The sequence below is a fragment of the Gymnodraco acuticeps genome, unplaced genomic scaffold (assembly GCF_902827175.1).
Source record: "Gymnodraco acuticeps unplaced genomic scaffold, fGymAcu1.1, whole genome shotgun sequence".
NCBI classification, from domain to species: Eukaryota; Metazoa; Chordata; class Actinopteri; order Perciformes; family Bathydraconidae; genus Gymnodraco; species Gymnodraco acuticeps.
This window is the reverse complement of record NW_022991435.1, coordinates 1,683,070-1,701,013: the sequence shown is the minus strand read 5'-3', so window position 1 is coordinate 1,701,013 and position 17,944 is coordinate 1,683,070. Positions and strand designations below refer to the sequence as shown.

Below are 17,944 nucleotides of genomic sequence, written 5' to 3'. Positions count from 1 at the left end.
GTGAACTCTAGACACTAGATTTGTCTCCCTAGAATGAGCTGTTAAAAAGATGTTAGTACTGCATGTTAGCTTAAAAGTTTTGGATACTTTTCACTGATAGAGTGACTGCCATAAGGATAAAAAAATCATGTTTTATTACCCCCCGCCCCCCCCCAAAAAAGCAAGGGGACAACCAACCCTACAATAGGGATGATTTACCCTTGGCCAGTTACTCAGCTTAGTTTTTATGCTAAGCTAAAGTAATTGGCTAATGGGTTAAGCATAGCCTCATATTTGGAAGACAAATATTTCTCCAAGAAAGCCAACAAGCATGTTCCCTAAAATGTTGAGGTGTTGCTATTGTTCAAGTGTTACTTAGATGGGGTATTTTCTAAAAATACAAGCACCACAACATATTTTCTTCACTCTTTAATCAATATTTTTTTCAAGTTACATATATAATGTTAATAAATGCCACTTTAATATACAACCCTTTTACTTCCGCACCAAAAAGGAAAGCTCTCCGCCCACACTTTTTAAAACAAAGCTAAAAAGAAACATGTCTGAAGAGTTAGTGTGCATTTACAGAACAACCACATAAATATATGCAAGGCCGAGAAGTGCAAGGTATCTTGGGTATAGGCAACTACCAAGCAAGGACACAAGATATCACAGATTGTACTGTATGTAGAAACCCAAAAATTGCTTACCATATCATGTTGTTAAGATTAATAAGAAGTTTGGTTCAAAGAGTTCGTAAGCCTATGATGCCTATGGAAATTACAGCTGAATTGAGTGAAATGCTGGTCTGTACTAAAGGGTGATGAAGATCTTGTCTTGGCATATCTGATGAACTGTACATTAATACAGTTTCGACTCCCCGCACTAATGCTCGGGAGTACAGGAAGGGGAATTCAGTGTCAAACCTTATGCCGTCAATCCACAGCAGTGACATCGATACTGTGAATAATCTGAGAGGCTCCTCCCTCCCTCTCTCCCTCCCTTGTGGAGTTGGTTACAGTCATGTCTGTTTCAGAGGCTGGCATCACTACAACACAAAGGGATAAAAGGAAGCCGCGGAGAAAGAGAGAGGTAGCGTCTCAAATGACAAGCTACGCCCCATGTAGTGACCTACATTGCTTCACAGATATTTGTCTTCCCATGTGGCCAACAGCAGTGCACTATATGGGGGGAACAGTATGATGTCTGAGTCCCAGGAACGGCTGCTGAGGTGTGGCCCCGCGCTGGTGTCAGATTGTCACATTTGATGGAGGATCGCTGCTTGTGTCAGAGGTGACTATGTGTAGAAGATGACCTCGGGAATCTGTCCGTCCTCTACCGAAGTGCCGTTGTTGTTGCCCGCCGCGTAACAGAAGGTGAAACACGTCTTTGTGCCAGTGGAGGACGACTCGTGTGTTACCTTTCTCATCCCCTTTGTCCCGTAGTGAGAGTCTGGGCCCTGAAAAACACACAGAGAGGTTGAATACACTGATGGTGCCAACGCTGCACAGTGATATATAACATATACAGACATTTCCACAAAGAGTGAGAAGGAACCACAGCTAACATGCTAAGTTGATTAATTCATTATTAGATCAACAAGGTCTGTACTGAATGTCTTATTTGCAATTGGTTTTCAAATTAAGCTTCAAAAGTCTGTTTTTGTGATATCGTCACTTTAAAAACGCACAAGGTTTGAAATAAGTGAATCATCTGATTAAATCAACTTTCTTTCATGAATATAATTTGTCAGTTTGTAACCTAAACTACTGCTTTATTATTCTTGTCAAGTTTCTTAACTTTTGTCAGATTTGTAGGTTTTCTTGTCTTCTTGGAGAGTAAACAGAGTACATTTTGTTTTCTACACTGCAAACAAATCAATGGATGTGCAATGGCTCATTATTGTTTGACATGTTTTAGACCACACAATGAAGGAAAAGAATCCTTTGATCAAAAAGACACATTATCCTTGTATTGGGAGCACAGTGCTGTATGTGTATCTGCTATCATCACATACCTTGAGTGTGGCACAGGCAGTGTAGTTGACGTTGGGTAGAATCTCCACCGGTTCTTTGAACATGACTCTGAAGGTGTTGGCCGACCCGTCACAGCTGAAGCCTGTATCGTTCTGACCCAGCACCGTGTTGCTGTCTGTGTGTATGATCTGCAATAAGACACACTAACATTCAGAATATGTTATGCTCTACACAAACTGGACTCAAACTTTCTGAAAGGTTCGGGTTCACACCTGTATGTTAACTTGGTAGTCTGTGGGTCCGTGTATAGAGCCATAGAGACCAAACCCGACCACAAATATCCTTCTGTTTACCGAAAACCTGAGAAAAACAAACACAACATATGTATTAAAAGTCTGGAGGGTATGATAACTGTGTGGAGAAGTATTTGCAATATGTGGTGTTATTATTTGCCCAAGGCATATCGGTATCTAAGCAAATTGAGTAATATTAAAATCTTCTTTGTGTGTGAGGAGCGGAAGAAGCACCTAGCAAAGACTTTTACTCCACTGAGGGAATTCTTTCTACTGCTAATTCAGTGTGAGAAAACGTTTTTAGAGAGTACTTGTCCATGGACAAGTGAGTTTGGCAATTTACTTGTCCGAATGCATTTTTCACTTGTCCAGAATAGACAAATTGGGGCCACTGGAATCTTCTTCTTCGCCATCGTATTTTACATTTTCCCACGTTTTTTATGACACCGCTAACGTAAGTGAGCGGTAAGATTTTACTGCATCACACAAAGGGTTGGGTATCGTTTGGATTTTAACGATTCCGGTTCTGCTTTTCGATTCCGGTTATTTTCGGTTCTCGGTTCCGAACTTCCGGTTCTTTGAGAGGGTAAATAAGTCCCATGACAAACTGGGAGAAAAATATATTTATGAAAACATTAAGTCAAATCTGTATTCCTATTTACAAATCACTTCATACTCTATGGCTCTAATTTCTTACGGTTATTGAATACAATTATATAAAAATAATCTCTCCATTGTTTAGTTAGTTCTAAGTGGTGCAGTTTGAGAATGTACAATTGGCCCAGTCTCCTCTGATGTTACACTGCAACCTGCCTGTGAGACAGAGTCCAACCACACATATCCAACACATAGGACATAACCTAATAATAATAATAATACATTATATTTATAGCCTATAGGCCTAGCGCTTTTCTACAACTCAAAGACGCTTGCATGTATTTATTTACTTTGTATTCTGACCTCCTGCTAAATTATGAACCATCCAGATCTCTCAGGTCTTCAGGGACTGGTCAGCTTTCTGTCCGCAGAGTCAGAACTAAACATGGTAAAGCAGCGTTCAGTTATTATGCTCCAAATATCTGGAACAAACTCCCAGAAACCTGCAGGTCCGCTGAAACTCTTACTACTTTTAAATCCAGGCTGAAGACTTTTCTTTTTGTCGCTGCTTTTAATTGAACTATTCATATCTTAGACTGCACTGTAACTTTTATCCATGTACTTTTTTCTTTTAATGTTTATTTTATTAGCTTTTCTTTTTAATGCCATTTTCTTAATCTCTTTCATTTTTTGTAAAGCACTTTGAATTGCCTTGTGTTGAAAAGTGCTATATAAATAAACTTGCCTTGCCTTGCCTTGCCTTGTAAAAGTAAATAAATAGTATTTTCATTTCAATAATGTAGCTACTTTCTATACCCTGCTTCATAAACAATACTGACATCCCTGTGCTCCTCCGAGTCTGGGGGTCCGGGGATGTGAGGAGAGCGCGAGGACAGACAGGAAGGCTGCTTTACTTCATAAAGGAAATGGAGGTCAATATTAACAACATAGGAGTTAAAACGCTTAATAACCTTCATTACGTGCCTCGCCTCCTGTCCTCACAACTCTTATTAATCCCGGTACCGGACAATTGTTATTTGTTCCTACTCGGAACCGAGCTTTGCTTCCCAACCCTGCCACTGTGCTACACTTCCCGCCCCGCCCTGCCCAGCCCCCGTCTACTGTACAGAAAGCGGCGAGATGCATTTCCTTAGGAATCGACAAGCAGAACCGAAACTAACATTTCTAAACGAACAATGGCGGACACGGACAATTTGCGAATGAGTTCTGCCTTTTGTAAACTGAATGTATCAATAATTTGTCGATAAATCAGGGCGAAAAACGTCACTTGTCCGGCCGGACAAGTCAATTGAAAGATCTACTTGTCCGATATTGTAAATAACACGTCCCGGACGGTGGGACGTGTACTTTTTCGCACACTGTAATTGTGCTTTGTGGCCACAAAACAGATCCCACTCACCGTATGCGGTCACTTGTCCCGCTGTAACCCCAGCGGCTTTCCACCTGTCCAAAACGTGTGATGCTACACTCCTTCCCGCGTAGGCAGCAGCGAGGCCGGTCGATGAATTCAACGCGGGGCTTTGGGTTAACTGTAAAGTGGAGGAAAAGACTCACCACCTCTCTGTCACTCAGAATACTGGACTGGGCTGGACCTGAAGGGACGATAGAAAGCACAGTGTGTGTTCAGGCAAAGAGAATAATCTACAAAAAATGTTTCACTGTTGGATTCCTTGTGATTCTGTTTACCTGCAGCAAATTCCTCAATAGTCATGAGAGGGAAGCGGATGAGTGTGAGAGCCTTGCCCAGCACTTTGCGTTTGTTCTCGGGCGTGGGCTGCATCTGCTGCCTATGAGCCTCGGCATCTGCCCAGCGCACAGAAGCACCGAACAAACGCACCTCCCGCACCCCGAGAGTATCCCTCTCCAACACGGCCACCAACGTATCTGAGGCAGGGAGAGATGAAGACGTGACGGTCAGTGATGCTGATACTGTTAAATACAGAGACTGAGAGACTAATGACAATCACAAGGCCACATTACCCAGATCTATGTCTGTGAAGCCTTCAGCGGCGAGAGCATCTCCAGTGTTCTTATCGATGTTCTCCAGACAGAGGCTGGCGAGCTGAGGCTCGTCAAACAAGCGTGCCTGAAACAAAGAATAAAAAATGGATCACTTTGTTTCACTACAAGGCTCAGTCAAAAGCTCAGAATTGAACATTTGCAGATCTGGATAGGAACTCATGATTTTTGAGTCCTAAAAATAGACAAATGCCAAATAGAAAAATAACAGAATATTGTCCACTTATTCTTTGATTTACATTTTCTGTATTGTTATTTTGAGACTCATTTAGTGTTTTTAAAGCTGCATGGATTTCAACAACAAGTTCTATTTAAGAACGTTGGTTTGTCTTTAAAAAAAATATTATAATGTTAAGATTTCTCAAAGTAGAGTATTGTTGTGGTATGGATACCATAACTCAGCACCAGTATCAAAGAAAATATCCTTTTAAATGTAGGGGTTTACATTTCAGCTCTGTTGCACATGATACTGACAGTTTCAGCACACAACATCTAGGGCAGCTAAACTAGGAGATGAAATAAGATCTGATCACTAAAAGATATAAGATATATCACTTTTACAAAAATAAAAATAATTGAAGCTCTGGGGAGGCAGACCTGTGTGAGCAGCATGAACGCATTGTCTGCTCTCAAGTTCTTCTTGAGGAACTCCACACAGTGAGCCTCCAGGGCGGGCACTGCATATTTCTTAGCTGTATATAGTGTGGTCATCACTGTCTCAGGCCCGATCTGGACTTCATCAGAGTAGAGAAACCTGCACAAGACATTCTGAGGTTATAATCATATAATGAATGCATTAGTGAGGTTTTTAATGTTGCATTGTCTAAACATTATTATACCCGCTAACTAATTGCATAATGACACAATTATACACGCCCACTTTCAGGACAGTTTAAATGGCAGCCTTCTCACACTCTTACTTTAGCAGCGCCAGGAAGGCAGCTGGCTCCACATCAGGAAGCTCTATTTCCGTCGAAGTTGTCGCCATGCCTCCGTTGAACATGGCATCAAACACTGCGCTCCCCACAGCCAAAACAAACCTGACCATATCAACAAAACAGAGGTTACGTTTTTCGCTTTGCATCGTCATAGTTAGCTAGCTAACGTTTTGAATACTCATGCAGCTGATCTTACCTGTGCGCAGGTATCCTCTGAACCCCCATTCCTTTGCCCACTAAAAAATGAACGTCACTGAGCACTTCGTTGTTGAAGAGGAAAGCGAATCGCTCCTTGACGGTGCTCTTGGTCGCCTGCCAGTTGTACACCGGCTCTCGGTACACCAGCACAGACGCAGCAGCCGGGGTGGCAGCCGCTGCTGCCGACGCGGCTGCATTTGACGCCGCGGTTGCCATGTTGGTGGCCGGGGTGGACATGGCTCCTGCAGCACCTGCCGCAGCGGACTGCTGCAGGGAGTTCTGCGCAGTCGATTGAGCTCCGCTCGACACTCCGTTGCTGTCCCCGCCGCCAGGCCCCATCTGCGGGTTGGGTCGCCTCGTCGCGCCCTGCGCTCCCCCGGCCGCACCGACAGCTCCGCCGTTAGACGCCGGCATGGAGAACACGCTGTTGCTTGGCTGGCTGTTTCCCAAAGGGCCAGGACCGGAGAAAGTAAGGCAAGGAGGCCTGCCGCTGTTGTCTCCAGCAGCCATCTTGAACGGAGTGTAGGCGTAAACAACGCACTTCGTCGGTTTTTGTATTTCTAGTAGGCTCGTCAGTCTTTGTTTCCCTTAGCTGCCGCCTGGCGTTTGTTGTTGGTACTACACGGTGCTCTCTGCTCTCCACCTGTACATGAGGTCCATCTGTATGGGCATAGATATGTCTCATAATTATTTGTGTGAACATAAAAATAATTCGTGTGTAAATATGTGATTTGTAAATTTAAAACAACATCCACAAATGCATTTAAAAGATTTGCAAACTCACAAATACATTTGCAAGTGTTAAACGGATCTGCAAATACGCTAAATATGTTCACAAATAAAAAAAAGATCTGTGATTATCTCTTTAACATTTACACCTTTCGATCAGGCATTTGTGAATCCATTTTGTATTTGTGGACCAAAATGCCCTTGCGGATCTCAAATCTCTGTTCACGGATCTCAAATCTCTGTTCGCGGATCATCTTTTTACACACACGGAATTTTGAGACATATTTTCCGCCGGTCTCGGCTAAAATCTACTCGTGTCACTCGGTTATTTTCGGAAACCACGTGATGGCCCGCTGATGGCGACATTTCCGCATGATTTCAAAGTAAGAGCATGATGGTTTGTTTAATGCTCTGTTTTTGTATTATAATGAACAGCGGAACGTTGGATGTATTCTTCATCACCATAACCCTGACCTAAATACGGTGCTTTTCTACAGATTACTTTATTACTGCACTGGTAAGGTAAAATTAGGCCGATTAATAAGATGTGAAGTGCTTTGTAACTTCGACCCGCTTGACTGAATACACAACAAACAATGAAGAAAGAGTTTTATCTGGGCTGCTTCGCTGCCAGCTGCTCCCCCGGGACCCGAAAGTGGCGTAGGCTATAGCCTGCACTTCAACATCAACGAAAGTGCTCAATATATGCTATATTGAACCAATAACACAAACTAACTGTATCACTATAACATGATGATGATGATGATGATGATGATGATGATGATGATGGTGATGAAGAATGCATCTAACGTTCCACTGTTCATTATAATACAAAAACAGAGCATTAAACAAACCATCATGCTTACTTTGAAATCATGCGGAAATGTCGCCATCAGCAGACGAGTAGATTTTAGCCGAGACCGGCGGAAAATATGTCTCAAAATTCCGTGTGTGTAAAAAGACGATCCGTGAACAGAGATTTGAGATCCGCAATATGGAGGACGGAACATGACTTAAGTATAAATAAATAAATGTATGAAGAAATACAGGAATAAATAAATTACGTACATAAATACAGGAATAAATAAATAAATACGTAAATAAATAAATAAATACAGGAATAAATAAATGACGAAATAAATACAGAAATAAATAAATGTTGAAATGAATACACAAATAAATAAATAAAGAATAAATGCATAAATAAATATGGAAATAAATACATCAATGTATAAATAAATAAATGTCGAAAATAAAACAGAACACACGTTATTATTATATATCTTTCATTTATTTCTACATTTACGCGACATACATTTATTTATTTATGTATTTATGTGTCCGTATGCTAATGAGGTGGGCGGTCCTAACCTCAGTCTGAAGCAGGATTCGCCAATTGTTGGAGCCAGGCAGAAGCAATAGATTTGTGGCAAGTCACATCATGTCGAGCTGAGCCAAGTCCTCTATACATCGTTCCACACGAAACTGGACATAGTCTTTTGGTTCTCCGTTCTCTAAATGGTCCGCTAATGATCGTAAATGATCTCCAATGGCTCTTAAATCAATATCCATAAATAAACCTTACAACTGTGGATAAACCATGGATGTATAAAGATAAGGGCTAAACAGTAAAGCTCCTGCATTCGAATCAGCGCGGTTATCCAGGCGTTAGTAGTAGAGCCCTCTGCCAGAAATGATCACACACTCCTGTAACCAATCCTGCTTCAGACTGAGGTTAGGACCGCCCACCTCCTTAGCATACGGACACATAAATACATAAATAAATAAATGTATGTTGCGTAAATGTAGAAATAAATGAAAGATATATAATAACGTGTGTTCTGTTTTATTTTCGACTTTTATTTATTTATTTATACATTGATGTATTTATTTCCATATTTATGTATTTGTGAGTTTGCAAATCTTTTAAATGCATTTGTGGATGTTGTTTTACATTTACAAATCACATATTTACACACAAATTATTTTTTATGTTCACACAAATAATTATGAGACATATCTATGCCCATACATCTGCCTCACACACCAGTATTTCATCCTTAGCGAACACACCTGTTTATGTTTTCTCTTAACTAAAATCTAGTGCATTCATTAAACCAAAACATACATTGTAAAGAAATAAAATACCAGGCATGTGCATTGTCCCTTTTTGAAGCAACAATATATATATTTTTATTTTTTATTTATCAGGGTTGTTGCTGGCACTATGACTAATAATATCATGTTTTCTTAATTTTTCCTGAGAATGTAAGAGTTAGAGCGAGGTGGGGGGAGTCTGATATCTATATTTGAAAACTAGTTGGGTCACTTTTATTTTACATTATATTTTTAGGCTATATATACACTCGAATTACATCAAATTCACCAACCCTTCTACATAACCGGTAGGGCTAAACATATACTTTGAATTGTATGAAAATCACACTAAAGACTAGTGCAATAATCGAAATTGCATTCGTTTCACATTTGATTTTCAAAAAAATCTACTTATGATCATCTTAATATTACCATTTTTTTTATTAAAAAAGAGATTGATGCAAACATGAGCATCCCTTGCAATATTGTGAATGATCAGAATTGCATAATGTCCAAATAAATCAGCTGTGCTCTAGGGCAGTGGTTCTCAAATGACGGTACGCGGACCCCTAGGGGTACGTTGGAGTACTGCAGGGGGTACGTGAGATTTATTTTATGTTAATGAGAAAGAAAAAAACACAAGTAATGCATTTAAACAAACTACTAATAGTAGATTTACTACTTTATTCAAAGGTTTACAGAAACTCTGGATAATAAAATGGGAACAATAAACAGGGTGCTCTCTTTTCCTCTCCCTCTCCTGACAGCCCGTCAGTCTCGTGCAGCTCGCTGAACCTGTAATAAGTGACCCGACAGGAAAGAATAAATATATGTATAACTAGTTTAGCTAGTTCCAGAGTAGATAAACTAGCTAAGTATGTTAGGTCTAACTCTTAGTGTATTTTGCTCCACTCAACGCAATCCCATGCTCATAAAATGCTCATATATTTTTTCTCTTCATTCCCCACACCCCAAAAATAAATAAATAAATAAATATACCAATTTTAGGAAAAGTAAGGAAGTTTGAGCAGTGTGGGTTTTATATGAACAGAGTTACACATATTTCAAAACGTGAAGTGTAACTGCAGTTTGCCTCCCTGTCAGAATGACAAAGATCCTCAGTGAAGCACAACCACATGTTTCACTACATTGTACAACTTATTAAAAAGATCAGTTCAATGCAACTAATGTCGTCTTAGTGTTATTGCTTGATGTTAAAATTGGTTTGCCATGAATTTAGTGATGGAGTGTTTCTCAGTTACAAGGTTGTTGTTTTAATAAATCAGACACCGATGGTGCAGCGCTGTACTGTAGGCTACCTCTTTATAAGCATTTTTTCCTTAACAAATTGTGTTTGCGCTGATCAGGGGGTACTTGGCTGAATTTTTTTTCAAAGGGGGTACATTATTGAAACAAGTTTGAGAACCACTGCTCTAGGGTGCCCTTCAGTGCAGAGAATGTGATGCCCCAAAGCAAGCCCTTTTTCTGCATATGCCAATCACATACAATCTGACACTGGAGTATTGTAGGCTAGCTTATACATTTTATTAAAAAAAACAAAAACATTTAAACTGCATTTTACAAAGCTTGGTTAGATTATGAAAAATTAGAATAAGAACATGTTTCTAAAATGCTTTGTAAGTTTGACTCAAAGGTTTTTTTTGTGCACACTAGCTAGTGTCGTTATGGCAATGACAATCTTAAGTCCCAGCCTAACAATGCACCATAAATATATAGGACATGAATCATGATAATAAACCAAATAATATAGTGCAAGAAGAAACTGTTTGTAGAAATGAAATAGTGCAAGATTCAGTTGCAGGACCAAGGAAAAGTGAAATATATGCATGTCAAATTAAATACAATAAGCTAAAGAGTGAAACTTTGTGAAAACAATGAATGAAATTCCTCGCCTACATCATTGACTGCATGATTATGTTTATTATTTATTCCCCCACCCCCTCCCTCTCTTCCTGCCTGCTACTCATCAACCGTCCGTGACGTCAGGGCGGCGCGGCACGGGGGAGCTGTCCTCGCGCGGAGGGTGCTGCTACTGAAACAAGATGGCTGTGCGCGCAGGAGCAGCAGCGGAGCAAACCTGAAGCAATGCAGAGGAGGGAGAAAAGGGGGGCGAGGAATCCACTCCTGTGTGTCTTGTCCTGCCAGAAGAGCAACATCTCCGCAGAGAAAGAGACGAGCGCTTCTGACATGATGGCGACTGGTTTCCGGTACCTTTTACGGTAACGGTTTGGCGGTTTGAGTTTTTTTTTTTGTAACCAAGAGACAACCGGACTTGACCAAACAAATCACGGAGCTCTCAGCAGAGGACAGCCGGGGACGCTCCCGCCGATATCAGAGATGTCCCTGCTATGTGTGGGAGGTAAGAGAGGACATTTAAGGGCTATGTTTGATGTCTTTAAGTATCACCTGCTGGGGTTTAGCTGCTGTCTGACAGAGCCTGCGGGCTATCATCAGCTCCGGAGAAAAGTCTGTGTAGCCCGAGCAGGATTTGTGCTGATCAGTCATTAAATCACACAGCAGCAGCTAGTATTTACGGAAACACAGCACGTTTACAGTGGGGGATGCCACTGGGATACTTTTAACGGCACTGTTGCTGAATGACATGCTTGCTTAATTAACTCAATTAAAGATGCCTTGTATGAATTATCTGACCGCAGAAACAGGTAGGCAGAATTGTTATAGGGTAGCCCAGTCGTGACTGTTAATAGCCTACCATTCATTGGGCTCTTTGAGTTTCTATAAATGTGTACATGGAGGAGGAGAACTGCTTTTTCCTATCCTGGTGGTGGGTTGCGATGTGAGCGTGTGTCATCTCTTCATTCATGCGTGGGCAGTCAGAGGAGGTGGAGGACGAGGAAAAGCCCCTGCCGCTGCCGCACCGCTCCTGCCGCACCACTCCTGCCGCTCTGCCGCGCCGCTGTAGTCGTGAGGGAATACTCGTATTGGGCTGGAGATGCTCGTCCCTTCTTTCTCAGCGTTTTCCCTGAAGCGATGCGTCACCTCCTCCTACCAGACTCCCTGAAAGCTCCTGATGCTGACACTGTTGCCTCTCCATGCCATGAATAAGCATCTGCCGTGATTGCTCATAAACCCTTCAGCCTCACACACAGGTTGCAGTCATCAGGGGAGTGTATGATCCACGCTGAGAGAGAGGAGACCCCTCTAAAATAACACTGTTGGACAGATAGGGGTTGAATCAGCATAATTGCAAAAACAACTTTCTCCTTATTATTTGGATGTTGTGTCATCTTGCATTGGAACAAATAGTGCTGACAATTTGAAAGGTTTTGCATTTTGTCCTCACTTGACTTGATATTAAGCAGTGAAGGACTTATAGAAGTATGTTTACTTCTTAACCCAAAACTGTTAATTATTCATATTCATCTTCTCTCAAATATTTGATAAATGTTTGATCCCAATTCGTCAGTACATGTAAATATATGTTTGGAGGTATGTTTAGGCGCTAGACGTTTGTCATAGATAATATTGTGGGGATAAAATGATAGTTAAGGAGGTTTCAAAGTCACCTTCTATGCTGGGCCCATAATGGATGCTACCCCCCCTCATCCTGCTGCCAGTCCACCCACTGCCGGGCCCTGCTCTGAGTCAGTCCCAGGTGTCATTAAGACCCGGACCGCTATTCATTCATAAACAGCGGCTGCGGCTGTCAGTGTCGTAGACTACGAGACTTGGCAGAGAGCCCTCTTCTGTTCCTGTTACATCATTCATGCTTACCTGACTGGAGCTATTTCTGGCCTCCTCTGTACTTTGTGCCTCTTGAATAGGCAGCATTTCTTCAGAGCATCTGCAGACCCAGCAGAATTCAGACACAGATACAGATTAACTCTGAAAAACTTGGCATCTTTTCCTGCAGATATTCTGCTTTCCTTCATGTCCAGTTTCTCGCCGTCTTGACTTGTTTTAGTTTTTTTAGGTGTGATGTTCTGTCAGCAGTCGCAAAGACTACTGCAGATCCGTGTGTGTGGGGATATCTGTGCATACATATATGTAAATATGTATATAGGCGCTCTCTGAATCATGTCAGCCCTCTCATTTTGTCAGCGGATGGCTGAACTCGGCTCACCCACGCCCTACTTTACATTCCCTGACAGTTCATGTTGAAGGGTTAGCTTGATTCCCTGTCGAGTCTCTGTTTTCTTGGCAATCCGCTTATTCCCATAAGTCAGAGTCTGCTGTGTCAGAGGTACTTCCTGAATGAAGTAATGGGGTTTGCAGAAAATGTACTGTTCAGTCTTACAGATTGTGCTGTGCTTCCTCTGATTAAAGAATACAACAACAAACAGGCTTTGATTTGTTATGTCCTTCAAGACATTTAATCAGATGGAGATAGATAGTTATAGCTTTGACCTGGTTTTCTAGGCTCCTTAGCAAAAGCCTATTTCAATCGATTTATTAATGATACAGCCTATCATAAGCTTTATTGTTTATGAGCTATAGGCACTTACATGTACCGTATTTGTATGTGTGGGTTTGTGTTGCTTAGATACATCCAGTTGTGACAAACATATTGTTTGTTAGCTTGTGGACATTTCTCATCATAACTCAGTCTGTCAGGGAGATGTATGATTGTGTGGTATTGTTAAACTTCAGCTTTCCGTTGTCGAAAATCCAATTCCTTTTTGTATTGATCCTCCTCATGTACTGATATATTTCCAGGGCTCTTTTAGTGTTGACACTTAAACACAGGACGAAGCAGGCTCCGATGTGGTCTGCCTAAACATCGTAAAGGATTTCTTAAAGCATTGCTCGGTTCCTTACTCACCTTCACAGCATGTATTTGCAACTACTCTGGGTTTTCAAATGGAGGTTGTGCCAGTGTCAGGGTATACATTTAGCAAATACACAGGTGTGTGTGTTCCAGGTTAAGTTTGCATTAAGCTTGGTGAGGTATTGAGGTGTGTGTGTGTGTGTGTGTGTGTGTGTGTGTGTGTGTGTGTGTGTGGTGTGTGTGTGTGTGTGTGTGTGTGTGTGTGTGTGTGTGTGTGTGTGTGTGTGATGTGTGTGTGTGTGTGTGGTGTGTGTGTGTGTGTGTGTGTGTGTGTGTGTGTGTGTGTGTGTGTGTGTGTGTGTGTGTGTGTGGGTGTGTGTGTGGTGTGTGTGTGTGTGTGTGTGTGTGTGTGTGTGTGTGTGTGTGTGTGTGTGTGTGTGTGTGTGTGTGTGTGTGTGTGTGTGTAGTGTGTGTGGTGTGTGTGTGTGTGTGTGTGTGTGTGTGTGTGTGTGTGTGTGTGTGTGTGTGTGTGTGTGTGTGTGTGTGTGTGTGTGTGTGTGGCTCAGGGTGTGTGTGTTTCATAAAAAATACACAAAGTGAAAGTATTGAGGAATGGAAACTAGAAAAGTGCCTTGCCGACTCAGGGCAATTTTCCATCAACTTTTCATTTCCTGGTGGTTACTATGACAACCTGTTCTAGTGTGAACGGTCTGTGGAGAATATTGTGAACTAAGACATCAAGTGGTGATCACACTGCTTTTTTAAGTATAAAAGTAAAAGTGTTGGTTTGTTTATAGGAAGCATTGAGCTTGTGTTTGCATTTTGTCTTAATGTGAACCTTCGTACACACCTGCAGTGAGGTATGGGGATCTGGAGCATGTGTGTGTGCGCGGTGGAGTGCGGTGGGTAGAGTATTAATAATGTATGTGTGAGTTACGTCAAAGCCGGTAAAAAAGTGCTGCAGAGAGAAAGCCTGGGCTTTAAATGTACTGTGAAAACCCTCTGACACACCGGGTTGGATAAAGCTGGAGTTTGAATGCTTATGAGACATTCCCATTTGAACAGGCATGTGTGTTCAGTCTCAAACAATCGTAATCCTATATTTGATCTTAAATCATGTTTTAGCTTCATTATTTCCGTGTAAGTGTAAGCAATAGTACAACTTCTTTGGGGTGGACATCCTGCTTCTCTGTTTCAACATAGAAGACAAACAGAACAGCCAACAAGAAATAATAAAGACAAAACATAGCATGACAGAAATACCATACTTAATGACATGTATGATCATAGTAGGGAAAGAACATACAACATAGTATACACATACATAAATAAACATAAAGGGTGCAAATGAGCCCAGACTACTATTATTACAGATTGTAAATTGTGTACCAAATGTATAAAAGTTCTTCAACATACTGATATTACAGCATTCATTTTTTTACAGTAAGTTCAATGTAGTAGAACTGTGTTTTGTATTGGATCTCGGGCCTCCACTCGGTTCTCTGGGTGAAAGCCAGCAGAGATCATGCATGAGCGTTCAGAAGTGAAAGCAGATGGCGTTCCTGTGTGTGACACTGTCCCTCTCTGTGTGTCCACAGTGAAGAAAGCCAAGCTGGACGGACCCCAAGGTAAGACCAGGGATGCTGGAAATAGAAAAAGGGAGGCTGTTATGTCACATAAATCTTTAAGCAGACTGAGGACGCATTACATGCTGCAGCCATTAATGCAAATAGAAGCATGCAGTCAGTTCCTATGATTAATATACTCTCTAATATCTACATTATTATCTTCTAATCTCCCCCCTCTCTCCTTTTCAGAGAAGTTCAACACTTATGTGACTCTAAAAGTACAAAATGTGAAGAGCACAACCATTGCTGTCAGAGGCAACCTGCCCAGCTGGGAGCAAGACTTCATGTTGTGAGTCCCTCGTCTTCTTCAGATTCTGTTTCTCCGTCCTCTCCCTTCTCCCTTCATCGTCTCCGCCACTTCTCCTGCTTGAGAGCTTTTCTTTTTTATCTTGCCTTCTATCAACCTGTACGCCCTCCTCTTCTTTCTCTCCTCCTTCCCCCAAGTGCCCTTCATCTCTACATTGCTCCACGTAGGTCTTCCTCTCCACATCCGCACCTCCGCCTCAAACAACCGCCTCATCCTCTTTCTTTTTTCATCCGCTATCCCTCGACACTTGCCCTTCTCATCCTTATTCCAAACCTTGGCTTCCTCCCAGCCCCACCTTCCTCTCCTCCGTCAATTCTTTAAACACCATTCCTTGATCTTCATACTCAGCCCCTCCTCCTTCTCTTCCTCTTCCTCTTTACATCTCAACCTTACTTTTAACTCTTCCAATCTCCTCCTATTATTGCTCAATAGCAGCTTTTCCCACTAGTTTGTATGAGCTTTGTTTCAGTACATATTGCATGCAGAGATGATGTCTTTACAGTGCTCTCAGGGCAGTAAATGGTGAGGATCCTTTAGCATGTGGGATGCAGCAGGCAGGCTGACTGCGGAGTCCTGTGCGTTTTGTATGATGTTTGGAGGCGTTGATCGTTGTTCCGGGGTTGCATCAGTTAAGCTGTGTTATGTAATGTTTGGGCTGCAGAGAAAGCCTCGTCGCCTTCTTCAAACGGCCTTTAAGTGACTGCGCCCCCTCAGTCCCTGCCATGCATCAAACAGGCACGTTCCCAAAAGGAGTCACCACCCAGACGGGAAATCCAGTACCCCTATTTCTTAATTAAAGTTCCCACTCGCTCCCTGCAGGCATGCGATACAATCACCTCCTCCACTGCCTTCATCACACTCTTCTCCTCTCCTCTCTTAATTCATCCCCCGCTCTCTTTCTCTCTTCTTTTGCTGCTTCCTGCTGTCTTGTAAATGTTTTATGTTGGATTCGCTCAGGCTTGCTCCCGCACAGAGCTGTCTTATATTTGTCACAGTAATGCCCACAAGTAATTCATGTGCATCTTCAGTGTGTATGACTACCTGTGTGTTTAGCAAATACGTTATAATGTGTAGTCAGCTAAATATGGTTCAAGTATCGAAGTGAAAACTGGTAATGCAAAATCACCTTATATTTAGATTTATAACATGTTTCATTTTATATTATTATGTATTTGCTCTTTGTGTAAATATTGAATCATTTTACCTCAAAAGACGAATGGTGTAGTTTTTAACAATTTCTTTACAGTTTATTTGTAGATGCTTTTCATAAGGTACTCTATGTAAAATGTAAATATGGTCTTTTGTTTATTTTCTTATTTTTATTAAGAAGAGTTTCTTTGTCTCTTTTGCATTTTTCTAGTTAATACTAATAACAACTTGTCAAAAAGAAACTAATATTAATACAATCAATGTTTTATTATATATATTTTTATATTGCAAGTCTTTATTAATTAATATGTATTGTCAATATAACTCTTAATTATTAAACGTTGTATCTCTCTATGTTTAGAGATATTTGCCTATGTACATTTACCGTCCAGAAATGTGCATTGAATTATTAAACTGCTGATCCATGCGTGTCCTGAACATTTGAACTAATAATATTTTGTAAGTGGAGTTAAAATTGTAATAATCCTTCAGAAATGTAGTGGTGAATAACTTTTAAGTAGCATCAAATGGAAAAAGGAAAGTGAAGTAGAAATAAATCAAACATTTACTAGCAGTTGAGTAAATGTACCAATTTTCCACAGAAGTCTTAAAATGAATTGTCGTACATTTTTCTTCGGACTTTTGACGAAACCCCCTGTTTGTCTTCCTCTTCCTATCCAGCGAAATAAACCGCTTGGACTTGGGTCTGACGGTAGAGGTGTGGAACAAAGGGCTGATCTGGGACACCATGGTGGGCACTGTGTGGATCCCCCTCCGGAGCATCCGGCAGTCCAATGAGGTTTGCCACCAGCACCACTTGAGAAATACTGTATTTGAACTCTCTGTACTCGGGGGACTGCTCCGACATGTTTTTAATCACGGTCATCCATTTGTACAGCATGTTGTTTGTGTGTCGGCCTCAAAATGTCTTTCTGTACACAGGAGGGCCCGGGGGAGTGGCTCACGCTGGACTCTCAGGTCATCATGACCGATAATGAGATCTCCGGCACCAAAGAGCCCACTCTCCACCTGGTGCTGCTCGACACACGCTTTGAGCTGCCTCTCGGTGAGACATCAATATTCACATACAAGTGAGAAACTGTCAATATGGGGAGAAGATGAAAATATAGAAATATAGGAAATCAGCAGTCCTTGAGAGAATGAGAAGCCGACTTGAATAAATGATGTCTGTCGGTGTATTTTCACAGCAAACTGTGATTTATGAACACCAATAATCCCTGAATGATTAATTCAACTGACCTG

General features: G+C 41.4%; 2 protein-coding genes across 5 annotated transcripts in view; one reads left to right on the top strand and one right to left on the bottom strand.

Annotated features, from left to right (window-relative positions):
• Positions 1 to 393: 393 nt before the first annotated feature.
• On the bottom strand, positions 394 to 6,655 carry LOC117532654 (BTB/POZ domain-containing protein 2-like). 2 transcript variants are annotated; one of them, XM_034196044.1, is made up of 9 exons: positions 6,020 to 6,655; positions 5,806 to 5,925; positions 5,483 to 5,639; positions 4,847 to 4,952; positions 4,553 to 4,750; positions 4,266 to 4,458; positions 2,228 to 2,315; positions 1,997 to 2,158; positions 394 to 1,438 (listed from the first exon to the last, which is right to left on the bottom strand). In XM_034196044.1, exons 1-9 carry the CDS (start codon positions 6,529 to 6,531, stop codon positions 1,277 to 1,279), a joined length of 1,698 nt encoding a protein of 565 aa, XP_034051935.1. In that variant the 5' UTR covers positions 6,532 to 6,655; the 3' UTR covers positions 394 to 1,276. The 2 variants fall into 2 exon arrangements, with proteins under 2 accessions (XP_034051935.1, XP_034051936.1); XM_034196045.1 differs by having other exon boundaries at positions 1,997 to 2,143; positions 6,020 to 6,572.
• A 4,183-nt stretch (positions 6,656 to 10,838) lies between these two features.
• LOC117532683 (protein unc-13 homolog A-like) overlaps positions 10,839 to 17,944 on the top strand; it is a 35,081-nt gene continuing 27,975 nt past the window's right edge. For all 3 annotated transcript variants that reach the window (XM_034196102.1, XM_034196101.1, XM_034196103.1), the window contains exons 1-5: positions 10,839 to 11,227; positions 15,196 to 15,225; positions 15,415 to 15,514; positions 17,363 to 17,480; positions 17,624 to 17,747. In XM_034196102.1, the coding sequence (XP_034051993.1) occupies positions 11,206 to 11,227; positions 15,196 to 15,225; positions 15,415 to 15,514; positions 17,363 to 17,480; positions 17,624 to 17,747 (394 nt within the window). In that variant the 5' untranslated portion in view covers positions 10,839 to 11,205. The remainder of the gene's footprint in view (positions 11,228 to 15,195; positions 15,226 to 15,414; positions 15,515 to 17,362; positions 17,481 to 17,623; positions 17,748 to 17,944) is intronic.